This window comes from Hemibagrus wyckioides, linkage group LG04 (assembly GCF_019097595.1).
Source record: "Hemibagrus wyckioides isolate EC202008001 linkage group LG04, SWU_Hwy_1.0, whole genome shotgun sequence".
In the NCBI taxonomy this organism is placed as follows: domain Eukaryota; kingdom Metazoa; phylum Chordata; class Actinopteri; order Siluriformes; family Bagridae; genus Hemibagrus; species Hemibagrus wyckioides.
This window is the reverse complement of record NC_080713.1, coordinates 1,298,699-1,323,456: the sequence shown is the minus strand read 5'-3', so window position 1 is coordinate 1,323,456 and position 24,758 is coordinate 1,298,699. Positions and strand designations below refer to the sequence as shown.

Genomic DNA, 24,758 nt, shown 5'->3' with positions numbered 1-24,758 from the left:
TCCCAGCACACACTGGGCAAAAGGCAGGGGTACACCCTGGACAGGTTGTTTGAGGTTATTTTTATTGGTAATGTTTTTGTGCATCAACAAAATCGGGAGTCCCCCAAGCCACAGCTGAGTTTGTTAGAGAAATTTGAGATGCAGACTCTGTTTTGCATTGTAGTGGCATGTTTTTTTCCTGTCACTATGTATTTGCATCTGTTTTAAATGAATCTAATATACCTGTCAACTTTCTGAGTTGATTTCAAAGTTGTGCTGAGAGTTTGGCTGTGAGACGTCGTGTTCCGTCATACCGAGGTCGGGCTGTGAGACGTCGTGTTCCGTCATACCGAGGTCGGGCTGTGAGACGTCGTGTTCCGTCATACCGAGGTCGTGCACTACAGAGCAGAAATGAAATCGCTTTTTTTTATTTTTTTGCTGGCGGTCAGATGCGGTGCTGCCGTAGGTGTGATGAGAGAATATATTTTCATTAACGTTTACAAAAATTGGACTGATGCTCATTCATATTGCCAGATATACTACAGAAATCTGGCCGATGTTAACAGTATGGAGGAAAACAATCGCCTTATGCAGGTTGGATCCAGTTCCGAAGGTTGGCTCGGACTGCGCAGAGATTCATTGGATCCGACAAAACATTTTATAAACTGGTGTTCTTCCTGCCCTAATACACATGTCAATTGTATTTACATCCTAACTTCAGGATTGTGGAATAGTGGCTACTGCCCGAAGTCTAAGCAGTTCTACTGCGATCGGTTCCTGATCCTGGTGAAGGAGAAGAAGACCTGGGAAGAAGCTCGGGAGTTCTGCAGGACTAATTACACTGGTTTGGTCTCTGTGCCCTCTGAGACAAGTCTGTGGCAGCTGAATCAAGAGACGGTGGGGACGGAGACAGAGAGTGTGTGGACCGGCCTGCGCTTCATGGATGGACAATGGGTCTGGGCGAACGGGGAGCCGAACATTCAGCTGGGGAGCCTGGTCTCAATGCCTTCATGTCCAGCTCTATTTTACCGCTGTGGAGCTCTCAACACCACAACAAACACCATGAAGAACCAGAACTGCAATGAGAGGCTGAATTTCATCTGCTACTGGTAGTGAGTAAGAAAAATCTAGAAACAACAAGAAATCATGATTAAATTTCTGAGATTTACAATCGTGGAAAATCGTCTCAGTTTTTAAAACGTGTGGTATCTCACTGTGTTTCTCTCTTTTTCTGAACAGGTGATTTTTACACACATCTCCTTCAGGAAGATTTTACTGTATACTGCATCACACAATGTAATCATTTAAATTGCTTTACTAATATTTAACTGGGTTTTCATTTTCTGATAGAGAAGGTTAATTGGTGGTTTATTTGATGATGTGGAAATCTGGATAGTGATTAGTCAGAAGGTGATTATTTTCTATAAATTTCTATTTACTTTTATATTAAAGATTATGAGATAAACCTAAAGTCTGATAACATTTTAAGTCATTTTAATGGTCATTGAAAAAGCTTTTATTTTTCATTTTATGAATGTAACGAATACAAATAAACAGTTCACTTCGAATGAATTTGTCCTGTTTGATGAAAATCTTTGTATATAATTCAGATTTCAATTCAGTTTTATTTTTAAAGTGCTTTTAACATTGGTCAATGTCACAAAGTAGCTTCACAGGAATATATTAAATCTGGATATAAATATCAGATTAAAATTCAGCTATAATGAGAAAGGAAAAACTCCCAGAGACGATATGAGGAAGGAACCTTGAGAGGAACCAGAGATTTATTCTAGTTTTAACATGAAGTCTTTCATTTTACAAAATAATTAACAATACATAATAATTGTATTTCAATATTAAATTACACGATCTGGGGGGAAAAAAACTAATAAAATCGACGGAAAGTGTGTGAAATACGAGTGGAAGCTGCACTGATAACAACCTGCCACTAGGTGGAGATAACATAACAAATATGTGATACAGTCAAGTTTCAAGATTCCAGTTTATTGTCTGGTTCAGTGCAGTGAAATTCTACATCACATCACCTCAATAAACACAAAAACACATAAATATCTGAAATCTGGTCTAATTTGACCAGCAGGACACAAAAATTGAATTAAACCATTTCTCCATACACACTAGACTAACATCATATCAAATATTTTACACGTAACATTAAAGATTTCTTGTTTGTATTTTGTAAAATGTGCTTTCTGATTGCTTTAGACTTAAAAATCCAATCCCACAAAGTAGCCGTAACAAATAAAAATGAGAGAAAAAGAATGTGATATCTCGATTAATTAAAGTATTGTTGAAGTTTTTATTTTAGTCACTTGAAGGTCATGGAAATTGACTATAAATATATAAAGTACATGTTTCTCAACCCCAAGTAAAATGTTAGCATTTTAAATTGAAAATGGAGGAAGATTTCATTCCTGCTTCGCCGACAGACAATATACACCCCTCTACATTTATAATCTAATCTACTGATAGAAAAACAAATCCACTGACAAAATTATCAAGAATAATAAGTTTAGAAGAGGAGATTGATTGGCATCATCACCCACATCAGTCTCCTCAGCTGAGGTGAAAGTCACTCATGGCGTTTTAATACGAGCCTCATCACGTCTCTTCACTCCACTGATCTCTGTTCATCTGAATCATTCACTCACTTCTGTTCCATTCAACACTTTTTGATACTGTGTAGCTGACCGAATCCCAATCCAAATCTGAATCAGAATCTGAATCGTTTTATTTTTCATGTATATTTTCATGTATTAGGAATTTTTTCTTGGTGTTAATTCACAACATGATACACAGTTTACAACACACACACACACACACACACACACACACACACAGAATATTGCACCTTAAACTCATTTGTAATTTCTATTGCAGTGGAGATAGAAATGCAGTTCAGATTGCATTAAATGGAGTGATAATGATAACAATAAAAACAACATGACAATGGCACTATTTAATAAATAATGTTAAGAAATAATATTCCTAAAGCCACTGAGTACAAGTTGACTTGCTATTTACAGATCAGAATTGTGATGATCCCAGAATGCTAACAAATAACAAAACCGCCCAGGGGAACGAGGCTTGTGGTTTTGGTTATCATAGAGCAGAACTACTTTCCTGGTGGAAGGTTCTGGAATATGTAATTAGCAGCATGGGAGGTTTCAGCGATGATTTTCCTGCTTCTGCTTTGCCCAGACTATATGAATGCTTCCTCTTCTGTCTGGAGGAGGCTACACCAACCAGGCATCCAGATGATTTCTATAGCCTGATGAGGATGAAGCTTTTTACACCCAATTGCTGTAACTGGACCCTGACTGGGAGACCTATTATATTAACAGGGAACACAAAGTGACCATTCTCTGCTGCACATCACCTCTGTGAGATCATCAAGAGGCAGAGAACATCACCTGGTCCTTTAACACCTGTTCCACACCTCAGAAAACCCAGCAGCATCTCTACTCGCTGTGAAGGCTAATGAAAGCCCATACCCCATCTTTATCACTTTCTACAGCGAGACTGTCCGGAGCATCCTGAGCCTGGTAGAAACGGGAAGATCTCAGATCACAAGACCTGCAGCAGATAGTGAAGCCAGATGAGATCATCAGGGTCTCGTTTCCCTCCATCACAGACATCTACACCACACACTGACATCCCACACACCCTTTCATGGCAAAGCCACCAGCATTGTGGATGACCACGCCCTCGGCTCACGCTAAGAGCTGTGTACTGGTCAGCTCTGAGCTGTCCTTTATTATGCCTATTGTCCTGTTTTAGTAATTATTGTACTTTCTTGTGCTTACATTCACTTTTTCTAGTCTTGTGTAGTTCTGTGTAGATTTTTGTAGCACCATGGTCCAGGAGAAATGCTGTGTACTGTACCAGATGTATAGAGCTGGAAAGACAATAAAGCCAATTCACTTGACTTGAGATATACTTTGCTGAGCTTTCTTGTAAGGGATCTGTAAGATGGACAATTTTTTTGTTGAGGAGTCTGATGGCCTGAAGGAGGTAGCTCCTTCTGAGCCTTTCATTTTTTCCATAGTCAGAAGGAGAGGTTCTGGAGGAGCTTCTTCACCTCAGGCCATCAGACTTCCTCAGGACTGCATAAAGACTCATTAATTCCTCTGAAATTCACTTCACTGTTACTACATTTAACACACTGCACATCATATTCCTGTTATTTATGTGTACAAGGAGTTATTTCACTGCCAATTGTATTCTGTACATAACTCTGTATGTGACAAATCAAATCTAAAACCCTGTAATCATCTCCCATTTGAGATCCCGTGAGATTTTGGTTCCCGGAAACTTCAACGTGGAGAAAATGCAGCTGATGAATTATTAAGGTGTTTCCAGAAGTCAATTTGAACCTCTGTGGCTTTACAGTGAGCGAAAAAATGATTTGATCCCCTGCTGATTTTGTACGTTTGCCCACTGACACAGAAATGATGAGTCTGTAATTTTAATGGTAGGTTTATCTGAACAGTGAGAGACAGAATAACAACAAAAACATCCAGAAAAACACATTTCAGAAAAGTTCTACATTGATTTGTATTTTATTGAATGAAATAAGTATTTGACTCCTTTACAAAACATGACTTAGTACTTGGTGGCAAACCCTTGTTGGAAATCACAGACGTCAGACATTTCTTGTAGTTGGCCACCAGGTTTGCACACATCTCACATCTCAAGGAATTTGGGCCCACTCCTCTTTGCATCCACGACCCATTTTCAATGCCCTGGCTGAGGGAAGGAGGTTCTCACTCAAGATTTGACGGTACATGGCCCCGTCCATCGTCCCTTTGACTGTCAGTTGTCCTGTCACCTGGGGATGGTCTTCTTGGGGTCATAGGTAGCATTCCTCCTCCTCCAAACACGGCGAGTTGAGTTGATGCCAAAGAGCTGGATTTTGGTCTCATTTGACCACAACACTTTGACCCAGTTCTCCTCTGAATCATTCAGATGTTCACTGGTAAACTTCAGATGGTCCTGTACATGTGCTTTCTTTAGCAGGGGGACCTTGCGGACGCTACTGGATTTCAGTCTTTCACGGTGTAGTGTGTTACCAATTGTTTTCTTGGTGACTGTGGTCCCAGCTGCCTTGAGATCATTGACAAAATCCTCCAGTGTAATTCTGGGCTGATTCCTCACTGTGAGATCTTGCATGGAGACCCAGACCGAGGAAGATCGACAGTCCTTTTGTGTTTCTTCCATTTGGGAATAATCGCACCAACTGTTGTCACCTTCTCACCAAGCTGCTTGGAGATGGTCTTGTAGCTCATTCCAGCCTTGTGTAGGTCTACAATCTTGTCCCTGACATCCATGGACAGCTCTTTGGTCTTGGCCGTGATGGAGAGTTTGGAATCTGATTGATTGCTTCCTTCTGTGGACAGGTGTCTTTCATACAGTTAAGGAGCTGAGATTAAGAGCACTCCCCGAGAGTGCTCCTACTGTAATCTCAGCTCCTTACCTGTATAAAAGACACCTGGGAGCCAGAAATCTTTCTGATTGATAGGGGATCAAATACTTATTTCATTCAATAAAATGCAAATCAATGTAGAACTTTTCTGAAATGTGTTTTTCTGGATTTTTTTGTTGTTATTCTGTCTCTCACTGTTCAAATACACCTACCATTAAAATTACAGACTGATCATTTCTTTATCAGTGGGCAAATGTACAAAATCAGCAGGGGATCAAATAATATTTTCCCTCACTGTAAGAGCTTTGAGCTCAAGCTTGTTAAGGCTACACCGGGACACTAGTTATTGAACCTCCTGACGGTATTTTGACTCATCACCATCTGAGATGCCATCAAAATTTGCTCAACGTCACAGAGGCATCACTGGGAACACAGTCATCTGTGTAGAGTGAAGATCCTTCTGGTGGATCCTCCAGTGCTGAGATGATGATTAGTGTCCAGTGTCACCCAAATGAGGATGATGTTTCCATCTGAGCCTGGTTCCTCTCAAGGTTTCTTCCTCAGATCATCACAGTCACCGTCGTCACAGGCTTCTCATTAGGCATAAAATAGAGATAAAATAATAACTTTAATTTAAACTTTATATAGATATTTAAGATCTCCTTTCTCTGTTTCTCTACTTTAGTGAAGATGCTTTGAGACAATGTCCATTTGTCCTAAAAGGTGCTTTACAAATAAATTGAATTGAATTGAACAAAATAATGATATTAAAGGGCATCATGGTGGTACACCAGTGTGTGCTGGGATAGGTTTCAGGAGATCCCCATGGACCTAATTAGGAATTAAGCGGGTATAGAAAATGGATGGATGATATTAAAGTCTAGGAAGAAATCTACAAAGATTGTGTGTGTTTGGAGAGTCGAGATGCTTTAATGAAAATGAAGTGAAGTGAAGCTGGATTTGAACCACAGTGTGCTGGATTTCAGAAATCCCATCACCGTGAAGGCTACTGGTCTGTAATCATTTAGGCCATTAATCATTTGGTTCAGGAACTGGGATGATGACGTGTGTTGAAGCAGATCCGAACGGTTTTCAGCTCCAGACACCAGTTCAACATGTTCATGAAGATGCCAGACAGCTGATCAGCAGTGTGAGTGCTCATCAGTCTGAGTGCTCCAGGTGCAACAGAGTCAGGGCCGGTAACTTTCGTAACATTTTGTTTTTTGTCTTCTCACCTGTTGTTCTGCAGTGATGAATGAAGGGATGACAGGACTGGGACAAGAGACTGGCTGAGTAGGTGATAGATTCGTCACCTGATGGACCATCTGTATCTCAGATCTGCAGGAGGAGTCGTTCAGCTGGTTTGGAAGTTCATGAGAAAAGTATTCTTATCTAGTTTTAGCCATCTTTAGACAGATCTGCATTTGTTAAACTGACTCATCCCACAAGACATCGTTTCAGGGAGACACCAAGATGGGGTGAGAAAGGAAACTAATTCCAATTAGAAAATTTCAAATAAAAGCTTTTCTACACAATTTTGCTTGCATTTCTTTTCCTTTAGCAAAGCAAGGACATACACCGAGAATTATAGGTTTCTGTGTGTGTGTGTGTGTGTGTGTTTCCCCACACCTGCTGCACACTAATCCCACCCGCTAACACTGTAGCAGAGCAACACGTCCCCTGGCAAGAGCAAACCGGCCTCCAGATAAAATTACACACACACACACACACACACACAAAGGCATATGCAGCCAGCCCAGAATAGGCCATTGGCAAATTCAGATCGGTTCCTCTGGACTGGAAAAGCTTTGGGTCCACATGTGACTGTAACATACAGAAAATAATAAAAACTTTACATTTAGTGGGAGTGTGTTTAGTTCTGAAACAAACAGCAACTCTTTAGTACAATGAGATATTTTATATTTACATCACTGCAATGTTCTATTCGGCACTGTGATTGGTCAGAAAGTGTTGATTAACTTCTATAACAGCTCTGAGAGCAGTGCAGCTGACTTGTAATAGTACAGTGAGGAGAAATGTGTGTGTGTGTGTGTGTGTTTGTGTGTGTGTGTGACGTGTGGAAGGAGTCTCCATTGTCAGCGCTGTGTATCAGTCAGGGGTGAAGCTCTGAACATCTTTGTAAATCAGCGGAGGAGTTTACAGAGTTGTGGATGTTATGTAACTACCATCATAACAATTATAACATGTTTATTAACACCTGAGGACATGCTGTTATAGGACAACAATCAACTTTGAGGTAATAGTAACTCTGCTTCATCACATAATGCCATCAGTAAGTATTTTACTGTAACACACACACACAGACACACACACACACACATATAGTTTGAATAGCGAGTCAAATCAAGTGAAAAGGCTTCGTTGTCATTTCAGCTCTGTACAGCTGCTCCAGTACACCTTGAAACAAACACAACACTTCACAGAACTACACAAAACTAGATAAAGTGCATGTGTGCAAACAGGGAAACACTAAAACAGGACAATAGGCACAGTGAAGGACAGCACAGAGCTGACCAGTACACAGATACCATGAGGAATAAAGTGCAAATGCTGTAAATGAAAACAATGTAAATGTAAACAGCAGCAAAAGTCCAAGTGACTGATACAGTGTTGATGTGTGTGTGTGTGTGTGTGTCATTAAATTCTTCACTGTGTTAAAATAAAGGGAAATAAACAGTTTAATAAACAATAAAATATCCATATTCTGGGCTCTGAGATTAGAAAAGGATCTAGAATATGGGAGCAAACAAAATATAAAAAGTGTTTGCACTTTTATTACTTGATCAGGTAATAAGATTTATTATACTGATAATAATGTTTTGTTTGCATGAATTAATTATTTATATTTATATATAATATTTGATTTTCAGATTCCACCTGCTGTGATGGGATGATGTGTTTTACTGATTCTGTCACTGCTGTTAATCGCGTGCTGCTAGCAGAATAAATGTAACCTTTATACACCTGCTGTTACCTGGCCGCCAGATGTGACGTCACCCCTCACTCCTTCGGAGGGCGTGGCCCAGATTCTACCTGTAGGCTGGTTTGCTCTGCACCGACAAAGAGACTCCAGCGCTAGCCGCCGCCAGGGCTCGCGCACACGTGAGGACTTTATTTACATTTACAATTTTAAGTCTCGACCGGATTCTGGATGTTACGGCTCCCCGGTGAGGGTCACAAGCGGTCCGACACGCGCTGACAGGACGCCGGGACGCGTGGAGATGACACGTCCAGAGACCGAGTGACCACCGATGAGAACAGGGGCGACCTGAAAAGTGAGCTGGAGGGACAATGATGCCGTTTTTCCCTTTGAGGAAAATCAAGCGAAACGGAAAATACCTGTTCTTCGGGGCGGTGCTGGTGGTCATGGGGATCGCGGCGTATCTGGAATACGTGGCCACGAACACGTGGAATAATGTCGGTAAGGTAAAAGAAAGAAAAGTGCTCTGGGTTTTGTTCTTTTTCTTCTTTACTTTCTTTTTCTCTACGTTCAGGAGAACGTTCTCTGCAGAGCACACCTGAAAGAAATAATCATTGTCCTGAGAAAGCAAACTGTAAAAGCGCGATAAATAAATCACACCGGGTAAAGAAGCGATCTCTTTAATGAGAGAACGCGCGAGGGAATCGGTTCCTTACGAATAACCGATTCAGGACTCGTAATCTTTCCATGCTTTGATTTGGCTGCTTTAAATGTGTTTTTATTGAAATGTTCTAAATTAATTATTGTCAAATTGCTCTCTAATCTTCTATAAAATCATCAAGTTAACCGTGGCATGTAAGATTATCCAATTAAAATAGGTCGTTCCATGGAATCGAATCAGAACATCGGTGCACAAGGCGGATCAGTGTTTATTTCACAGGTTTACCCCCCACCCCCCAGGTGAGCTGTCCTGACCACGCCCTGTGTTGTGTTGTGTATATAAACCATACAACACTTAAAGACTTCTTACATTTTATACACGTTCTTTGTAGTGAGAAGCTGAACGTCGATGTTTTTACTGACACAGGTCATGCAGAACACAAAGCTTTATGACCTTTTATTACAATCTACAATCCTTACAAAGACATAGTCTCTGTGGATTTGTATCTGAACAATAATCTTGCTTTCAACTGGGAATTGAATGAAAGTGACATGGATTTGAACCCGAGCCATGTGTGTACTGTCACGGGGAAAGCCCGAGCTTGTGTTTGTGTGCAGAAGATATTGAGATGTATGTCACATCTCACTCGGTGTTAGTTCTGAGATTGGAAATGAGGTGTCAGATCCGTGCAGTCTCACTTGCTGTGTTGTGGAACGTGATTCCTGGCATGCAAAAATAAGAGCGAAGAGAATTTTGCATTCAAAGAGAAAGTTGTTCATTCACAAGTGGCGCATATGTACATTTTTTTTGAACATCATTTAAACAAATTTTTCAAATCATTCATTCATTCATTTTCACATGTAGTGCACTTAATGTACTTTTATTTTTACACACTCACTTCGCTTGTGTTTTTATTGCACATTTAAAAAAACTTTTGTTCATCCATCCATCCATTGTCTATACCCACTTTATTCCTAATTAAGGTCACGGGGATCTGCTGGAGCCTATCCCAGCACACATTGGGTGAAAGGCAGGGGTACACCCTGGACAGGTCACCAGTCCATCACAGGGCTACACATATAGACAGACAACCACACACACTCACACTCACTCCTATGGGCAATTTAGAATTACCAGTCAAACTAATGTACATGTTTCTGGACTGTGGGAGGAAACCGGAGTACCCGGAGTAAACCCACACAGGAACGGGGAGAACATGCAAACTCCACACAGAAAGGCCCCTTGTTTTTTTCATTATATGCTTATTCAATTCAATTCGATTCATTTTTATTTGTATAGCGCTTTTAACAATGGACATTGTCTCAAAGCGGCTTTACAGAACAGAAGAAATACAGTGCAAAAGCTCAAGATTAATGTTAGACAAAAAGTTCAAGATTAATATTAGACAAAAAGTGCAAGATTAATATTAGACTTATATTTACATTTATTTGTATTAATCCCTAATGAGCAAGTCTTTTATTGAAGGTTTATTTAATGTGTTTTGTGTGTGTTTGATGATTTCACCCGCAGGTCTGATGTGTTTTGATTTTTCTCATCAGTGATTCAAGATTCAAGAAGCTCTATTGTCATTTCAACCACATATAGCTGATGCAGTACAGTACTGATGAAATGAAATACCGTTTCTCCAGGACCTGGTGCTACAGAAACATATAACAACACTTTAATTTCCTGTTTTACTGGTTATAGAAATGAGGTGTGTCTGTATCAGTGTGTGTGTGTGTGTGTGTGTGTGTGTGTGTGTGTAATTGTGCTTATCTGGAACATGAGTTGTGAGACAGACTTGTGTCTGTCAGTGGTAGTGGTCAGGCGAGTGATTGAGACCCGGTCAGACTGGCTGTGTTGGCTCATTATGCTATTGTACCACGTCATTCTTCGTGTCTATAACACTAACGTGAACACGTACAGTTTAACGCCCACTTCAAACAGAGATGTTTTGTATAGTTTCCATTAGCAGCGTTTAGCAGAAGTTCCTTGGTCTCCAGCAGAAGGTCATCCTCGTGCTAGTACACCGTGTCAGTGTCGGTCTGTGTGATATAACAATTACACAATGTTACACTGTGGCGATATCTGGTGACGTTCCTCCTGGCGATCGCTACACATTTAACTTTGGCGGAATATGCTAATACAAGTTAGCACTAAAAGAACCCTAAAAGAGCAGTTTCTTTTCCTCCTTCATCAATAATCGTGTACTTTTCCCTAAATTCAGGATTTCTCTACAGAACTCACCTGAAAGGAAAGTGTGTCACACTGAAAGTGTAAATAAAACACACAAGTAATCGTATTAATGAGTGAATGTGTGAGTGAATCGATTCTTTATGACTCAGTGATTCAGGAGAATCAACTCAGAATCTTTTCAGGGAAGTATGCAGTTTAATGACCAGTGAGGTGGTCAGTAATGTGGACGTACGTGTGTGTGCATGTGTGTGTGTATGTATGTAAATGGGGTGGAGTGATAAAGTACTGAAGCTGATGTGTGTGTAATTATATTGTTATTGTAATTATGCAGCAGTGTGTTTGTTCTGGTTATCAGATGAAATATTCTACTCTACACACACAGTCCTCAGCAGTCTCTCTTTATTCTCTCTCTCTATCAGCTATAAACACTCGTCCCCTCAGCAGTCTCTCTTTATTCTCTCTCTCTATCAGCTATAAACACTCGTCCCCTCAGCAGTCTCTCTTTATTCTCTGTCTCTATCAGCTATAAACACTCGTCCCCTCAGCAGTCTCTCTTTATTCTCTCTCTCTATCAGCTATAATCACTCGTCCCCTCAGCAGTCTCTCTTTATTCTCTCTCTCTATCAGCTATAAACACTCGTCCCCTCAGCAGTCTCTCTTTATTCTCTCTCTCTCTCTATCAGCTATAAACACTCGTCCCCTCAGCAGTCTCTCTTTATTCTCTGTCTCTATCAGCTATAAACACTCGTCCCCTCAGCAGTCTCTCTTTATTCTCTCTCTCTCTCTATCAGCTATAATCACTCGTCCCCTCAGCAGTCTCTCTTTATTCTCTCTCTCTCTCATACAGCTATAAACACTTGTCCCCTCAGCAGTCTCTCTTTATTCTCTCTCTATCAGCTATAAACACTCATCCCTTCAGTAGTCTCTCTTTATTCTCTTTCTCTCTATCAGCTATAAACACTCATCCCCTCAGCAGTCTCTCTTTATTCTCTCTCTATCAGCTATAAACACTCATCCCCTCAGCAGTCTCTCTTTATTCTGTCTCTTCAGCTATAAACACTCGTCCCCTCAGCAGTCTCTCTTTATTCTCTCTCTCTCTCTATCAGCTATAAACACTTGTCCCCTCAGCAGTCTCTCTTTATTCTCTCTCTATCAGCTATAAACACTCATCCCTTCAGTAGTCTCTCTTTATTCTCTTTCTCTCTATCAGCTATAAACACTTGTCCCCTCAGCAGTCTCTCTTTATTCTCTCTCTATCAGCTATAATCACTCGTCCCCTCAGCAGTCTCTCTTTATTCTCTCTCTCTCTCTCTATCAGCTATAAACACTTGTCCCCTCAGCAGTCTCTCTTTATTCTCTCTCTATCAGCTATAAACACTCATCCCTTCAGTAGTCTCTCTTTATTCTCTTTCTATCAGCTATAAACACTCATCCCCTCAGCAGTCTCTCTTTATTCTCTTTCTCTCTATCAGCTATAAACACTCATCCCCTCATCAGTCTCTCTTTATTCTCTCTCTATCAGCTATAAACACTCGTCCCCTCAGCAGTCTCTCTTTATTCTCTCTCTCTTCAGCTATAAACACTCGTCCCCTCAGCAGTCTCTCTTTATTCTCTCTCTCTACCCGCTATAAACACTCCTTCCCTCAGCAGTCTCTCTTTATTCTCTCTCTCTATCAGCTATAAACACTCGTCCCCTCAGCAGTCTCTCTTTATTCTCTCTCTCTATCAGCTATAAACACTCGTCCCCTCAGCAGTCTCTCTTTATTCTCTCTCTCTATCAGCTATAAACACTCGTCCACTCAGCAGTCTCTCTTTATTCTCTCTCTCTACCAGCTATAAACACTCCTTCCCTCAGCAGTCTCTCTTTATTCTCTCTCTCTATCAGCTATAAACACTCATCCCCTCAGCAGTCTCTCTTTATTCTCTCTCTCTATCAGCTATAAACACTCATCCCCTCAGCAGTCTCTCTTTATTCTCTCTCTCTATCAGCTATAAACACTCGTCCCCTCAGCAGTCTCTCTTTATTCTCTCTCTCTATCAGCTATAAACACTTGTCCCCTCAGCAGTCTCTCTTTATTCTCTCTCTATCAGCTATAAACACTCATCCCTTCAGTAGTCTCTCTTTATTCTCTTTCTCTCTATCAGCTATAAACACTCATCCCCTCAGCAGTCTCTCTTTATTCTCTCTCTATCAGCTATAAACACTCATCCCCTCAGCAGTCTCTCTTTATTCTCTCTCTATCAGCTATAAACACTCATCCCCTCAGCAGTCTCTCTTTATTCTGTCTCTTCAGCTATAAACACTCGTCCCCTCAGCAGTCTCTCTTTATTCTCTCTCTCTCTCTATCAGCTATAAACACTTGTCCCCTCAGCAGTCTCTCTTTATTCTCTCTCTATCAGCTATAAACACTCATCCCTTCAGTAGTCTCTCTTTATTCTCTTTCTCTCTATCAGCTATAAACACTTGTCCCCTCAGCAGTCTCTCTTTATTCTCTCTCTATCAGCTATAATCACTCGTCCCCTCAGCAGTCTCTCTTTATTCTCTCTCTCTCTCTCTATCAGCTATAAACACTTGTCCCCTCAGCAGTCTCTCTTTATTCTCTCTCTATCAGCTATAAACACTCATCCCTTCAGTAGTCTCTCTTTATTCTCTTTCTCTCTATCAGCTATAAACACTTGTCCCCTCAGCAGTCTCTCTTTATTCTCTCTCTATCAGCTATAATCACTCGTCCCCTCAGCAGTCTCTCTTTATTCTCTCTCTATCAGCTATAAACACTCATCCCCTCAGCAGTCTCTCTTTATTCTCTTTCTCTCTATCAGCTATAAACACTCATCCCCTCATCAGTCTCTCTTTATTCTCTCTCTATCAGCTATAAACACTCGTCCCCTCAGCAGTCTCTCTTTATTCTCTCTCTCTTCAGCTATAAACACTCGTCCCCTCAGCAGTCTCTCTTTATTCTCTCTCTCTACCCGCTATAAACACTCCTTCCCTCAGCAGTCTCTCTTTATTCTCTCTCTCTATCAGCTATAAACACTCATCCCCTCAGCAGTCTCTCTTTATTCTGTCTCTTCAGCTATAAACACTCATCCCCTCAGCAGTCTCTCTTTATTCTCTCTCTATCAGCTATAAACACTCGTCCCCTCAGCAGTCTCTCTTTATTCTCTCTCTATCAGCTATAATCACTCGTCCCCTCAGCAGTCTCTCTTTATTCTCTCTCTCTCTCTATCAGCTATAAACACTCGTCCACTCAGCAGTCTCTCTTTATTCTCTCTCTATCAGCTATAAACACTCATCCCTTCAGTAGTCTCTCTTTATTCTCTCTCTCTATCAGCTATAAACACTCATCCCCTCAGCAGTCTCTCTTTATTCTCTCTCTCTATCAGCTATAAACACTCATCCCCTCAGCAGTCTCTCTTTATTCTCTCTCTATCAGCTATAAACACTCATCCCCTCAGCAGTCTCTCTTTATTCTCTCTCTCTACCCGCTATAAACACTCCTTCCCTCAGCAGTCTCTCTTTATTCTCTCTCTCTATCAGCTATAAACACTCATCCCCTCAGCAGTCTCTCTTTATTCTCTCTCTCTATCAGCTATAAACACTCGTCCCCTCAGCAGTCTCTCTTTATTCTCTCTCTCTATCAGCTATAAACACTTGTCCCCTCAGCAGTCTCTCTTTATTCTCTCTCTATCAGCTATAAACACTCATCCCTTCAGTAGTCTCTCTTTATTCTCTTTCTCTCTATCAGCTATAAACACTCATCCCCTCAGCAGTCTCTCTTTATTCTCTCTCTATCAGCTATAAACACTCATCCCCTCAGCAGTCTCTCTTTATTCTCTCTCTCTTCAGCTATAAACACTCGTCCCCTCAGCAGTCTCTCTTTATTCTCTCTCTCTACCCGCTATAAACACTCCTTCCCTCAGCAGTCTCTCTTTATTCTCTCTCTCTATCAGCTATAATCACTCGTCCCCTCAGCAGTCTCTCTTTATTCTCTCTCTCGCTATAAACACTCATCCCCTCAGCAGTCTCTCTTTATTCTCTCTCTCTATCAGCTATAAACACTCGTCCCCTCAGCAGTCTCTCTTTATTCTCTCTCTCTATCAGCTATAAACACTTGTCCCCTCAGCAGTCTCTCTTTATTCTCTCTCTATCAGCTATAAACACTCATCCCTTCAGTAGTCTCTCTTTATTCTCTTTCTCTCTATCAGCTATAAACACTCATCCCCTCAGCAGTCTCTCTTTATTCTCTCTCTCTTCAGCTATAAACACTCGTCCCCTCAGCAGTCTCTCTTTATTCTCTCTCTCTACCCGCTATAAACACTCCTTCCCTCAGCAGTCTCTCTTTATTCTCTCTCTCTATCAGCTATAAACACTCATCCCCTCAGCAGTCTCTCTTTATTTTCTCTCTATCAGCTATAAACACTCATCCCTTCAGTAGTCTCTCTTTATTCTCTTTCTCTCTATCAGCTATAAACACTCATCCCCTCAGCAGTCTCTCTTTATTCTCTCTCTCTATCAGCTATAAACACTTGTCCCCTCAGCAGTCTCTCTTTATTCTCTCTCTCTACCCGCTATAAACACTCCTTCCCTCAGCAGTCTCTCTTTATTCTCTCTCTCTATCAGCTATAATCACTCGTCCCCTCAGCAGTCTCTCTTTATTCTCTCTCTCGCTATAAACACTCGTCCCCTCAGCAGTCTCTCTTTATTCTCTCTCTCTATCAGCTATAAACACTCGTCCCCTCAGCAGTCTCTCTTTATTCTCTCTCTCTATCAGCTATAAACACTCATCCCCTCAGCAGTCTCTCTTTATTCTCCCTCTCTATCAGCTATAAACACTCGTCCCCTCAGCAGTCTCTCTTTATTCTCTCTCTCTATCAGCTATAAACACTCGTCCCCTCAGCAGTCTCTCTTTATTCTCTCTCTCTATCAGCTATAAACACTCGTCCCCTCAGCAGTCTCTCTTTATTCTCTCTCTCTATCAGCTATAAACACTTGTCCCCTCAGCAGTCTCTCTTTATTCTCTCTCTATCAGCTATAATCACTCGTCCCCTCAGCAGTCTCTCTTTATTCTCTCTCTCTCTCTCTCTATCAGCTATAAACACTTGTCCCCTCAGCAGTCTCTCTTTATTCTCTCTCTCTACCCGCTATAAACACTCCTTCCCTCAGCAGTCTCTCTTTATTCTCTCTCTCTATCAGCTATAAACACTCATCCCCTCAGCAGTCTCTCTTTATTCTGTCTCTTCAGCTATAAACACTCATCCCCTCAGCAGTCTCTCTTTATTCTCTCTCTATCAGCTATAAACACTCGTCCCCTCAGCAGTCTCTCTTTATTCTCTCTCTATCAGCTATAATCACTCGTCCCCTCAGCAGTCTCTCTTTATTCTCTCTCTCTCTCTATCAGCTATAAACACTCGTCCACTCAGCAGTCTCTCTTTATTCTCTCTCTATCAGCTATAAACACTCATCCCTTCAGTAGTCTCTCTTTATTCTCTCTCTCTATCAGCTATAAACACTCATCCCCTCAGCAGTCTCTCTTTATTCTCTCTCTCTATCAGCTATAAACACTCATCCCCTCAGCAGTCTCTCTTTATTCTCTCTCTATCAGCTATAAACACTCATCCCCTCAGCAGTCTCTCTTTATTCTCTCTCTCTACCCGCTATAAACACTCCTTCCCTCAGCAGTCTCTCTTTATTCTCTCTCTCTATCAGCTATAAACACTCATCCCCTCAGCAGTCTCTCTTTATTCTCTCTCTCTATCAGCTATAAACACTCGTCCCCTCAGCAGTCTCTCTTTATTCTCTCTCTCTATCAGCTATAAACACTTGTCCCCTCAGCAGTCTCTCTTTATTCTCTCTCTATCAGCTATAAACACTCATCCCTTCAGTAGTCTCTCTTTATTCTCTTTCTCTCTATCAGCTATAAACACTCATCCCCTCAGCAGTCTCTCTTTATTCTCTCTCTATCAGCTATAAACACTCATCCCCTCAGCAGTCTCTCTTTATTCTCTCTCTCTTCAGCTATAAACACTCGTCCCCTCAGCAGTCTCTCTTTATTCTCTCTCTCTACCCGCTATAAACACTCCTTCCCTCAGCAGTCTCTCTTTATTCTCTCTCTCTATCAGCTATAATCACTCGTCCCCTCAGCAGTCTCTCTTTATTCTCTCTCTCGCTATAAACACTCATCCCCTCAGCAGTCTCTCTTTATTCTCTCTCTCTATCAGCTATAAACACTCGTCCCCTCAGCAGTCTCTCTTTATTCTCTCTCTCTATCAGCTATAAACACTTGTCCCCTCAGCAGTCTCTCTTTATTCTCTCTCTATCAGCTATAAACACTCATCCCTTCAGTAGTCTCTCTTTATTCTCTTTCTCTCTATCAGCTATAAACACTCATCCCCTCAGCAGTCTCTCTTTATTCTCTCTCTCTTCAGCTATAAACACTCGTCCCCTCAGCAGTCTCTCTTTATTCTCTCTCTCTACCCGCTATAAACACTCCTTCCCTCAGCAGTCTCTCTTTATTCTCTCTCTCTATCAGCTATAAACACTCATCCCCTCAGCAGTCTCTCTTTATTTTCTCTCTATCAGCTATAAACACTCATCCCTTCAGTAGTCTCTCTTTATTCTCTTTCTCTCTATCAGCTATAAACACTCATCCCCTCAGCAGTCTCTCTTTATTCTCTCTCTCTATCAGCTATAAACACTTGTCCCCTCAGCAGTCTCTCTTTATTCTCTCTCTCTACCCGCTATAAACACTCCTTCCCTCAGCAGTCTCTCTTTATTCTCTCTCTCTATCAGCTATAATCACTCGTCCCCTCAGCAGTCTCTCTTTATTCTCTCTCTCGCTATAAACACTCGTCCCCTCAGCAGTCTCTCTTTATTCTCTCTCTCTATCAGCTATAAACACTCGTCCCCTCAGCAGTCTCTCTTTATTCTCTCTCTCTATCAGCTATAAACACTCATCCCCTCAGCAGTCTCTCTTTATTCTCCCTCTCTATCAGCTATAAACACTCGTCCCCTCAGCAGTCTCTCTTTATTCTCTCTCTCTATCAGCTATAAACACTCGTCCCCTCAGCAGTCTCTCTTTATTCTCTCTCTCTATCAGCTATAAACACTCGTCCCCTCAGCAGTCTCTCTTTATTCTCTCTCTCTATCAGCTATAAACACTCGTCCCCTCAGCAGTCTCTCTTTATTCTCTCTCTCTATCAGCTATAAACACTTGTCCCCTCAGCAGTCTCTCTTTATTCTCTCTCTATCAGCTATAAACACTCATCCCTTCAGTAGTCTCTCTTTATTCTCTTTCTCTCTATCAGCTATAAACACTCATCCCCTCAGCAGTCTCTCTTTATTCTCTCTCTCTTCAGCTATAAACACTCGTCCCCTCAGCAGTCTCTCTTTATTCTCTCTCTCTACCCGCTATAAACACTCCTTCCCTCAGCAGTCTCTCTTTATTCTCTCTCTCTATCAGCTATAAACACTCATCCCCTCAGCAGTCTCTCTTTATTTTCTCTCTATCAGCTATAAACACTCATCCCTTCAGTAGTCTCTCTTTATTCTCTTTCTCTCTATCAGCTATAAACAGTCATCCCCTCAGCAGTCTCTCTTTATTCTCTCTCTCTATCAGCTATAAACACTTGTCCCCTCAGCAGTCTCTCTTTATTCTCTCTCTCTCTCTATCAGCTATAAACACTTGTCCCCTCAGCAGCCTCTCTTTATTCTCTCTCTATCAGCTATAATCACTCATCCCCTCAGCAGTCTCTCTTTATTCTCTCTCTACCCGCTATAAACACTCCTTCCCTCAGCAGTCTCTCTTTATTCTCCCTCTCTATCAGCTATAAACACTCGTCCCCTCAGCAGTCTCTCTTTATTCTCTCTCTCTATCAGCTATAAACACTCGTCCCCTCAGCAGTCTCTCTTTATTCTCTCTCTCTATCAGCTATAAACACTCGTCCCCTCAGCAGTCTCTCTTTATTCTCTCTCTCTATCAGCTATAAACACTCGTCCCCTCAGCAGTCTCTCTTTATTCTCTCTCTCTCTATCAGCTATAAACACTTGTCCCCTCAGCAGTCTCTCTTTATTCTCTCTCTATCAGCTATAAACACTCGTCCCCTCAGCAGTCTCTCTTTATTCTCTCTCTCTCTATCAGCTATAAACACTTGTCCCCTCAGCAGTCTCTCTTTATTCTCTCTCTATCAGCTATAATCACTCATCCCCTCAGCAGTCTCTCTTTATTCTCTCTCTCTACCCGCTATAAACACTCCTTCCCTCAGCAGTCTCTCTTTATTCTCCCTCTCTATCAGCTATAAACACTCGTCCCCTCAGCAGTCTCTCTTTATTCTCTCTCTCTATCAGCTATAAACACTCGTCCCCTCAGCAGTCTCTCTTTATTCTCTCTCTCTATCAGCTATAAACACTCGTCCCCTCAGCAGTCTCTCTTTATTCTCTCTCTCTATCAGCTATAAACACTCGTCCCCTCAGCAGTCTCTCTTTATTCTCTCTCTCTCTATCAGCTATAAACACTTGTCCCCTCAGCAGTCTCTCTTTATTCTCTCTCTATCAGCTATAAACACTCATCCCTTCAGTAGTCTCTCTTTATTCTCTTTCTCTCTATCAGCTATAAACACTCGTCCCCTCAGCAGTCTCTCTTTATTCTCTCTCTCTATCAGCTATAAACACTCGTCCCCTCAGCAGTCTCTCTTTATTCTCTCTCTCTATCAGCTATAAACACTCATCCCCTCAGCAGTCTCTCTTTATTCTCTCTCTCTTCAGCTATAAACACTCGTCCCCTCAGCAGTCTCTCTTTATTCTCTCTCTCTACCCGCTATAAACACTCCTTCCCTCAGCAGTCTCTCTTTATTCTCTCTCTCTATCAGCTATAAACACTCATCCCCTCAGCAGTCTCTCTTTATTCTCTCTCTATCAGCTATAAACACTCATCCCTTCAGTAGTCTCTCTTTATTCTCTTTCTCTCTATCAGCTATAAACACTCCTTCCCTCAGCAGTCTCTCTTTATTCTCTCTCTATCAGCTATAAACACTCATCCCCTCAGCAGTCTCTCTTTATTCTGTCTCTTCAGCTATAAACACTCGTCCCCTCAGCAGTCTCTCTTTATTCTCTCTCTATCAGCTATAAACACTCATCCCCTCAGCAGTCTCTCTTTATTCTCTCTCTCTATCAGCTATAAACACTCGTCCACTCAGCAGTCTCTCTTTATTCTCTCTCTCTACCAGCTATAAACACTCCTTCCCTCAGCAGTCTCTCTTTATTCTCTCTCTCTATCAGCTATAAACACTCATCCCCTCAGCAGTCTCTCTTTATTCTCTCTCTCTATCAGCTATAAACACTCATCCCCTCAGCAGTCTCTCTTTATTCTCTCTCTCTATCAGCTATAAACACTTGTCCCCTCAGCAGTCTCTCTTTATTCTCTCTCTATCAGCTATAAACACTCATCCCTTCAGTAGTCTCTCTTTATTCTCTTTCTCTCTATCAGCTATAAACACTTGTCCCCTCAGCAGTCTCTCTTTATTCTCTCTCTATCAGCTATAATCACTCGTCCCCTCAGCAGTCTCTCTTTATTCTCTCTCTCTCTCTCTCTATCAGCTATAAACACTTGTCCCCTCAGCAGTCTCTCTTTATTCTCTTTCTCTCTATCAGCTATAAACACTCACCCCTCAGCAGTCTCTCTTTATTCTCTTTCTCTCTATCAGCTATAAACACTCATCCCCTCAGCAGTCTCTCTTTATTCTCTCTCTATCAGCTATAAACACTCGTCCCCTCAGCAGTCTCTCTTTATTCTCTCTCTCTTCAGCTATAAACACTCGTCCCCTCAGCAGTCTCTCTTTATTCTCTCTCTCTACCCGCTATAAACACTCCTTCCCTCAGCAGACTCTCTTTATTCTCTCTCTCTACCCGCTATAAACACTCCTTCCCTCAGCAGTCTCTCTTTATTCTCTCTCTCTATCAGCTATAAACACTCATCCCCTCAGCAGTCTCTCTTTATTCTGTCTCTTCAGCTATAAACACTCATCCCCTCAGCAGTCTCTCTTTATTCTCTCTCTATCAGCTATAAACACTCGTCCCCTCAGCAGTCTCTCTTTATTCTCTCTCTATCAGCTATAATCACTCGTCCCCTCAGCAGTCTCTCTTTATTCTCTCTCTCTATCAGCTATAAACACTTGTCCCCTCAGCAGTCTCTCTTTATTCTCTCTCTCTCTCTATCAGCTATAAACACTTGTCCCCTCAGCAGTCTCTCTTTATTCTCTCTCTCTCTCTATCAGCTATAAACACTTGTCCCCTCAGCAGTCTCTCTTTATTCTCTCTCTATCAGCTATAATCACTCATCCCCTCAGCAGTCTCTCTTTATTCTCTCTCTCTACCCGCTATAAACACTCCTTCCCTCAGCAGTCTCTCTTTATTCTCCCTCTCTATCAGCTATAAACACTCGTCCCCTCAGCAGTCTCTCTTTATTCTCTCTCTCTATCAGCTATAAACACTCGTCCCCTCAGCAGTCTCTCTTTATTCTCTCTCTCTATCAGCTATAAACACTCGTCCCCTCAGCAGTCTCTCTTTATTCTCCCTCTCTATCAGCTATAAACACTCGTCCCCTCAGCAGTCTCTCTTTATTCTCTCTCTCTATCAGCTATAAACACTCGTCCCCTCAGCAGTCTCTCTTTATTCTCTCTCTCTATCAGCTATAAACACTCGTCCCCTCAGCAGTCTCTCTTTATTCTCTCTCTCTATCAGCTATAAACACTCGTCCCCTCAGCAGTCTCTCTTTATTCTCTCTCTCTATCAGCTATAAACACTTGTCCCCTCAGCAGTCTCTCTTTATTCTCTCTCTATCAGCTATAAACACTCATCCCTTCAGTAGTCTCTCTTTATTCTCTTTCTCTCTATCAGCTATAAACACTCATCCCCTCAGCAGTCTCTCTTTATTCTCTCTCTCTTCAGCTATAAACACTCGTCCCCTCAGCAGTCTCTCTTTATTCTCTCTCTCTACCCGCTATAAACACTCCTTCCCTCAGCAGTCTCTCTTTATTCTCTCTCTCTATCAGCTATAAACACTCATCCCCTCAGCAGTCTCTCTTTATTTTCTCTCTATCAGCTATAAACACTCATCCCTTCAGTAGTCTCTCTTTATTCTCTTTCTCTCTATCAGCTATAAACAGTCATCCCCTCAGCAGTCTCTCTTTATTCTCTCTCTCTATCAGCTATAAACACTTGTCCCCTCAGCAGTCTCTCTTTATTCTCTCTCTCTCTCTATCAGCTATAAACACTTGTCCCCTCAGCAGCCTCTCTTTATTCTCTCTCTATCAGCTATAATCACTCATCCCCTCAGCAGTCTCTCTTTATTCTCTCTCTACCCGCTATAAACACTCCTTCCCTCAGCAGTCTCTCTTTATTCTCCCTCTCTATCAGCTATAAACACTCGTCCCCTCAGCAGTCTCTCTTTATTCTCTCTCTCTATCAGCTATAAACACTCGTCCCCTCAGCAGTCTCTCTTTATTCTCTCTCTCTATCAGCTATAAACACTCGTCCCCTCAGCAGTCTCTCTTTATTCTCTCTCTCTATCAGCTATAAACACTCGTCCCCTCAGCAGTCTCTCTTTATTCTCTCTCTCTCTATCAGCTATAAACACTTGTCCCCTCAGCAGTCTCTCTTTATTCTCTCTCTATCAGCTATAAACACTCGTCCCCTCAGCAGTCTCTCTTTATTCTCTCTCTCTCTATCAGCTATAAACACTTGTCCCCTCAGCAGTCTCTCTTTATTCTCTCTCTATCAGCTATAATCACTCATCCCCTCAGCAGTCTCTCTTTATTCTCTCTCTCTACCCGCTATAAACACTCCTTCCCTCAGCAGTCTCTCTTTATTCTCCCTCTCTATCAGCTATAAACACTCGTCCCCTCAGCAGTCTCTCTTTATTCTCTCTCTCTATCAGCTATAAACACTCGTCCCCTCAGCAGTCTCTCTTTATTCTCTCTCTCTATCAGCTATAAACACTCGTCCCCTCAGCAGTCTCTCTTTATTCTCTCTCTCTATCAGCTATAAACACTCGTCCCCTCAGCAGTCTCTCTTTATTCTCTCTCTCTCTATCAGCTATAAACACTTGTCCCCTCAGCAGTCTCTCTTTATTCTCTCTCTATCAGCTATAAACACTCATCCCTTCAGTAGTCTCTCTTTATTCTCTTTCTCTCTATCAGCTATAAACACTCGTCCCCTCAGCAGTCTCTCTTTATTCTCTCTCTCTATCAGCTATAAACACTCGTCCCCTCAGCAGTCTCTCTTTATTCTCTCTCTCTATCAGCTATAAACACTCATCCCCTCAGCAGTCTCTCTTTATTCTCTCTCTCTTCAGCTATAAACACTCGTCCCCTCAGCAGTCTCTCTTTATTCTCTCTCTCTACCCGCTATAAACACTCCTTCCCTCAGCAGTCTCTCTTTATTCTCTCTCTCTATCAGCTATAAACACTCATCCCCTCAGCAGTCTCTCTTTATTCTCTCTCTATCAGCTATAAACACTCATCCCTTCAGTAGTCTCTCTTTATTCTCTTTCTCTCTATCAGCTATAAACACTCCTTCCCTCAGCAGTCTCTCTTTATTCTCTCTCTATCAGCTATAAACACTCATCCCCTCAGCAGTCTCTCTTTATTCTGTCTCTTCAGCTATAAACACTCGTCCCCTCAGCAGTCTCTCTTTATTCTCTCTCTATCAGCTATAAACACTCATCCCCTCAGCAGTCTCTCTTTATTCTCTCTCTCTATCAGCTATAAACACTCGTCCACTCAGCAGTCTCTCTTTATTCTCTCTCTCTACCAGCTATAAACACTCCTTCCCTCAGCAGTCTCTCTTTATTCTCTCTCTCTATCAGCTATAAACACTCATCCCCTCAGCAGTCTCTCTTTATTCTCTCTCTCTATCAGCTATAAACACTCATCCCCTCAGCAGTCTCTCTTTATTCTCTCTCTCTATCAGCTATAAACACTTGTCCCCTCAGCAGTCTCTCTTTATTCTCTCTCTATCAGCTATAAACACTCATCCCTTCAGTAGTCTCTCTTTATTCTCTTTCTCTCTATCAGCTATAAACACTTGTCCCCTCAGCAGTCTCTCTTTATTCTCTCTCTATCAGCTATAATCACTCGTCCCCTCAGCAGTCTCTCTTTATTCTCTCTCTCTCTCTCTCTATCAGCTATAAACACTTGTCCCCTCAGCAGTCTCTCTTTATTCTCTTTCTCTCTATCAGCTATAAACACTCACCCCTCAGCAGTCTCTCTTTATTCTCTTTCTCTCTATCAGCTATAAACACTCATCCCCTCAGCAGTCTTTCTTTATTCTCTATCTATCAGCTATTAACACTCGTCCCCTCAGCAGTCTCTCTTTATTCTCTCTCTCTTCAGCTATAAACACTCGTCCCCTCAGCAGTCTCTCTTTATTCTCTCTCTCTACCTGCTATAAACACTCCTTCCCTCAGCAGTCTCTCTTTATTCTCTCTCTCTACCCGCTATAAACACTCCTTCCCTCAGCAGTCTCTCTTTATTCTCTCTCT

General features: G+C 41.7%; 2 protein-coding genes across 5 annotated transcripts in view; both read left to right on the top strand.

Annotated features, from left to right (window-relative positions):
• Positions 1-221: 221 nt before the first annotated feature.
• Positions 222-1,477, top strand: LOC131351991 (snaclec agglucetin subunit alpha-2-like). 4 transcript variants are annotated; one of them, XM_058387783.1, is made up of 3 exons: positions 238-333; positions 370-1,091; positions 1,219-1,477. In XM_058387783.1, coding segments are annotated over exons 2-3 (702 nt in total). In that variant the 5' UTR covers positions 238-333; positions 370-390; the 3' UTR covers positions 1,220-1,477. The 4 variants fall into 4 exon arrangements, 3 of the variants coding, with proteins under 3 accessions (XP_058243766.1, XP_058243765.1, XP_058243764.1); XR_009204463.1 differs by having other exon boundaries at positions 222-1,095; XM_058387782.1 differs by having other exon boundaries at positions 238-1,088.
• A 7,005-nt stretch (positions 1,478-8,482) lies between these two features.
• Positions 8,483-24,758, top strand: part of b4galnt3b (beta-1,4-N-acetyl-galactosaminyl transferase 3b) — a 36,349-nt gene continuing 20,073 nt past the window's right edge. The window contains exon 1 of the mRNA XM_058387734.1: positions 8,483-8,867. Coding sequence (XP_058243717.1) covers positions 8,738-8,867 — 130 coding nt within the window. The 5' untranslated portion in view covers positions 8,483-8,737. The remainder of the gene's footprint in view (positions 8,868-24,758) is intronic.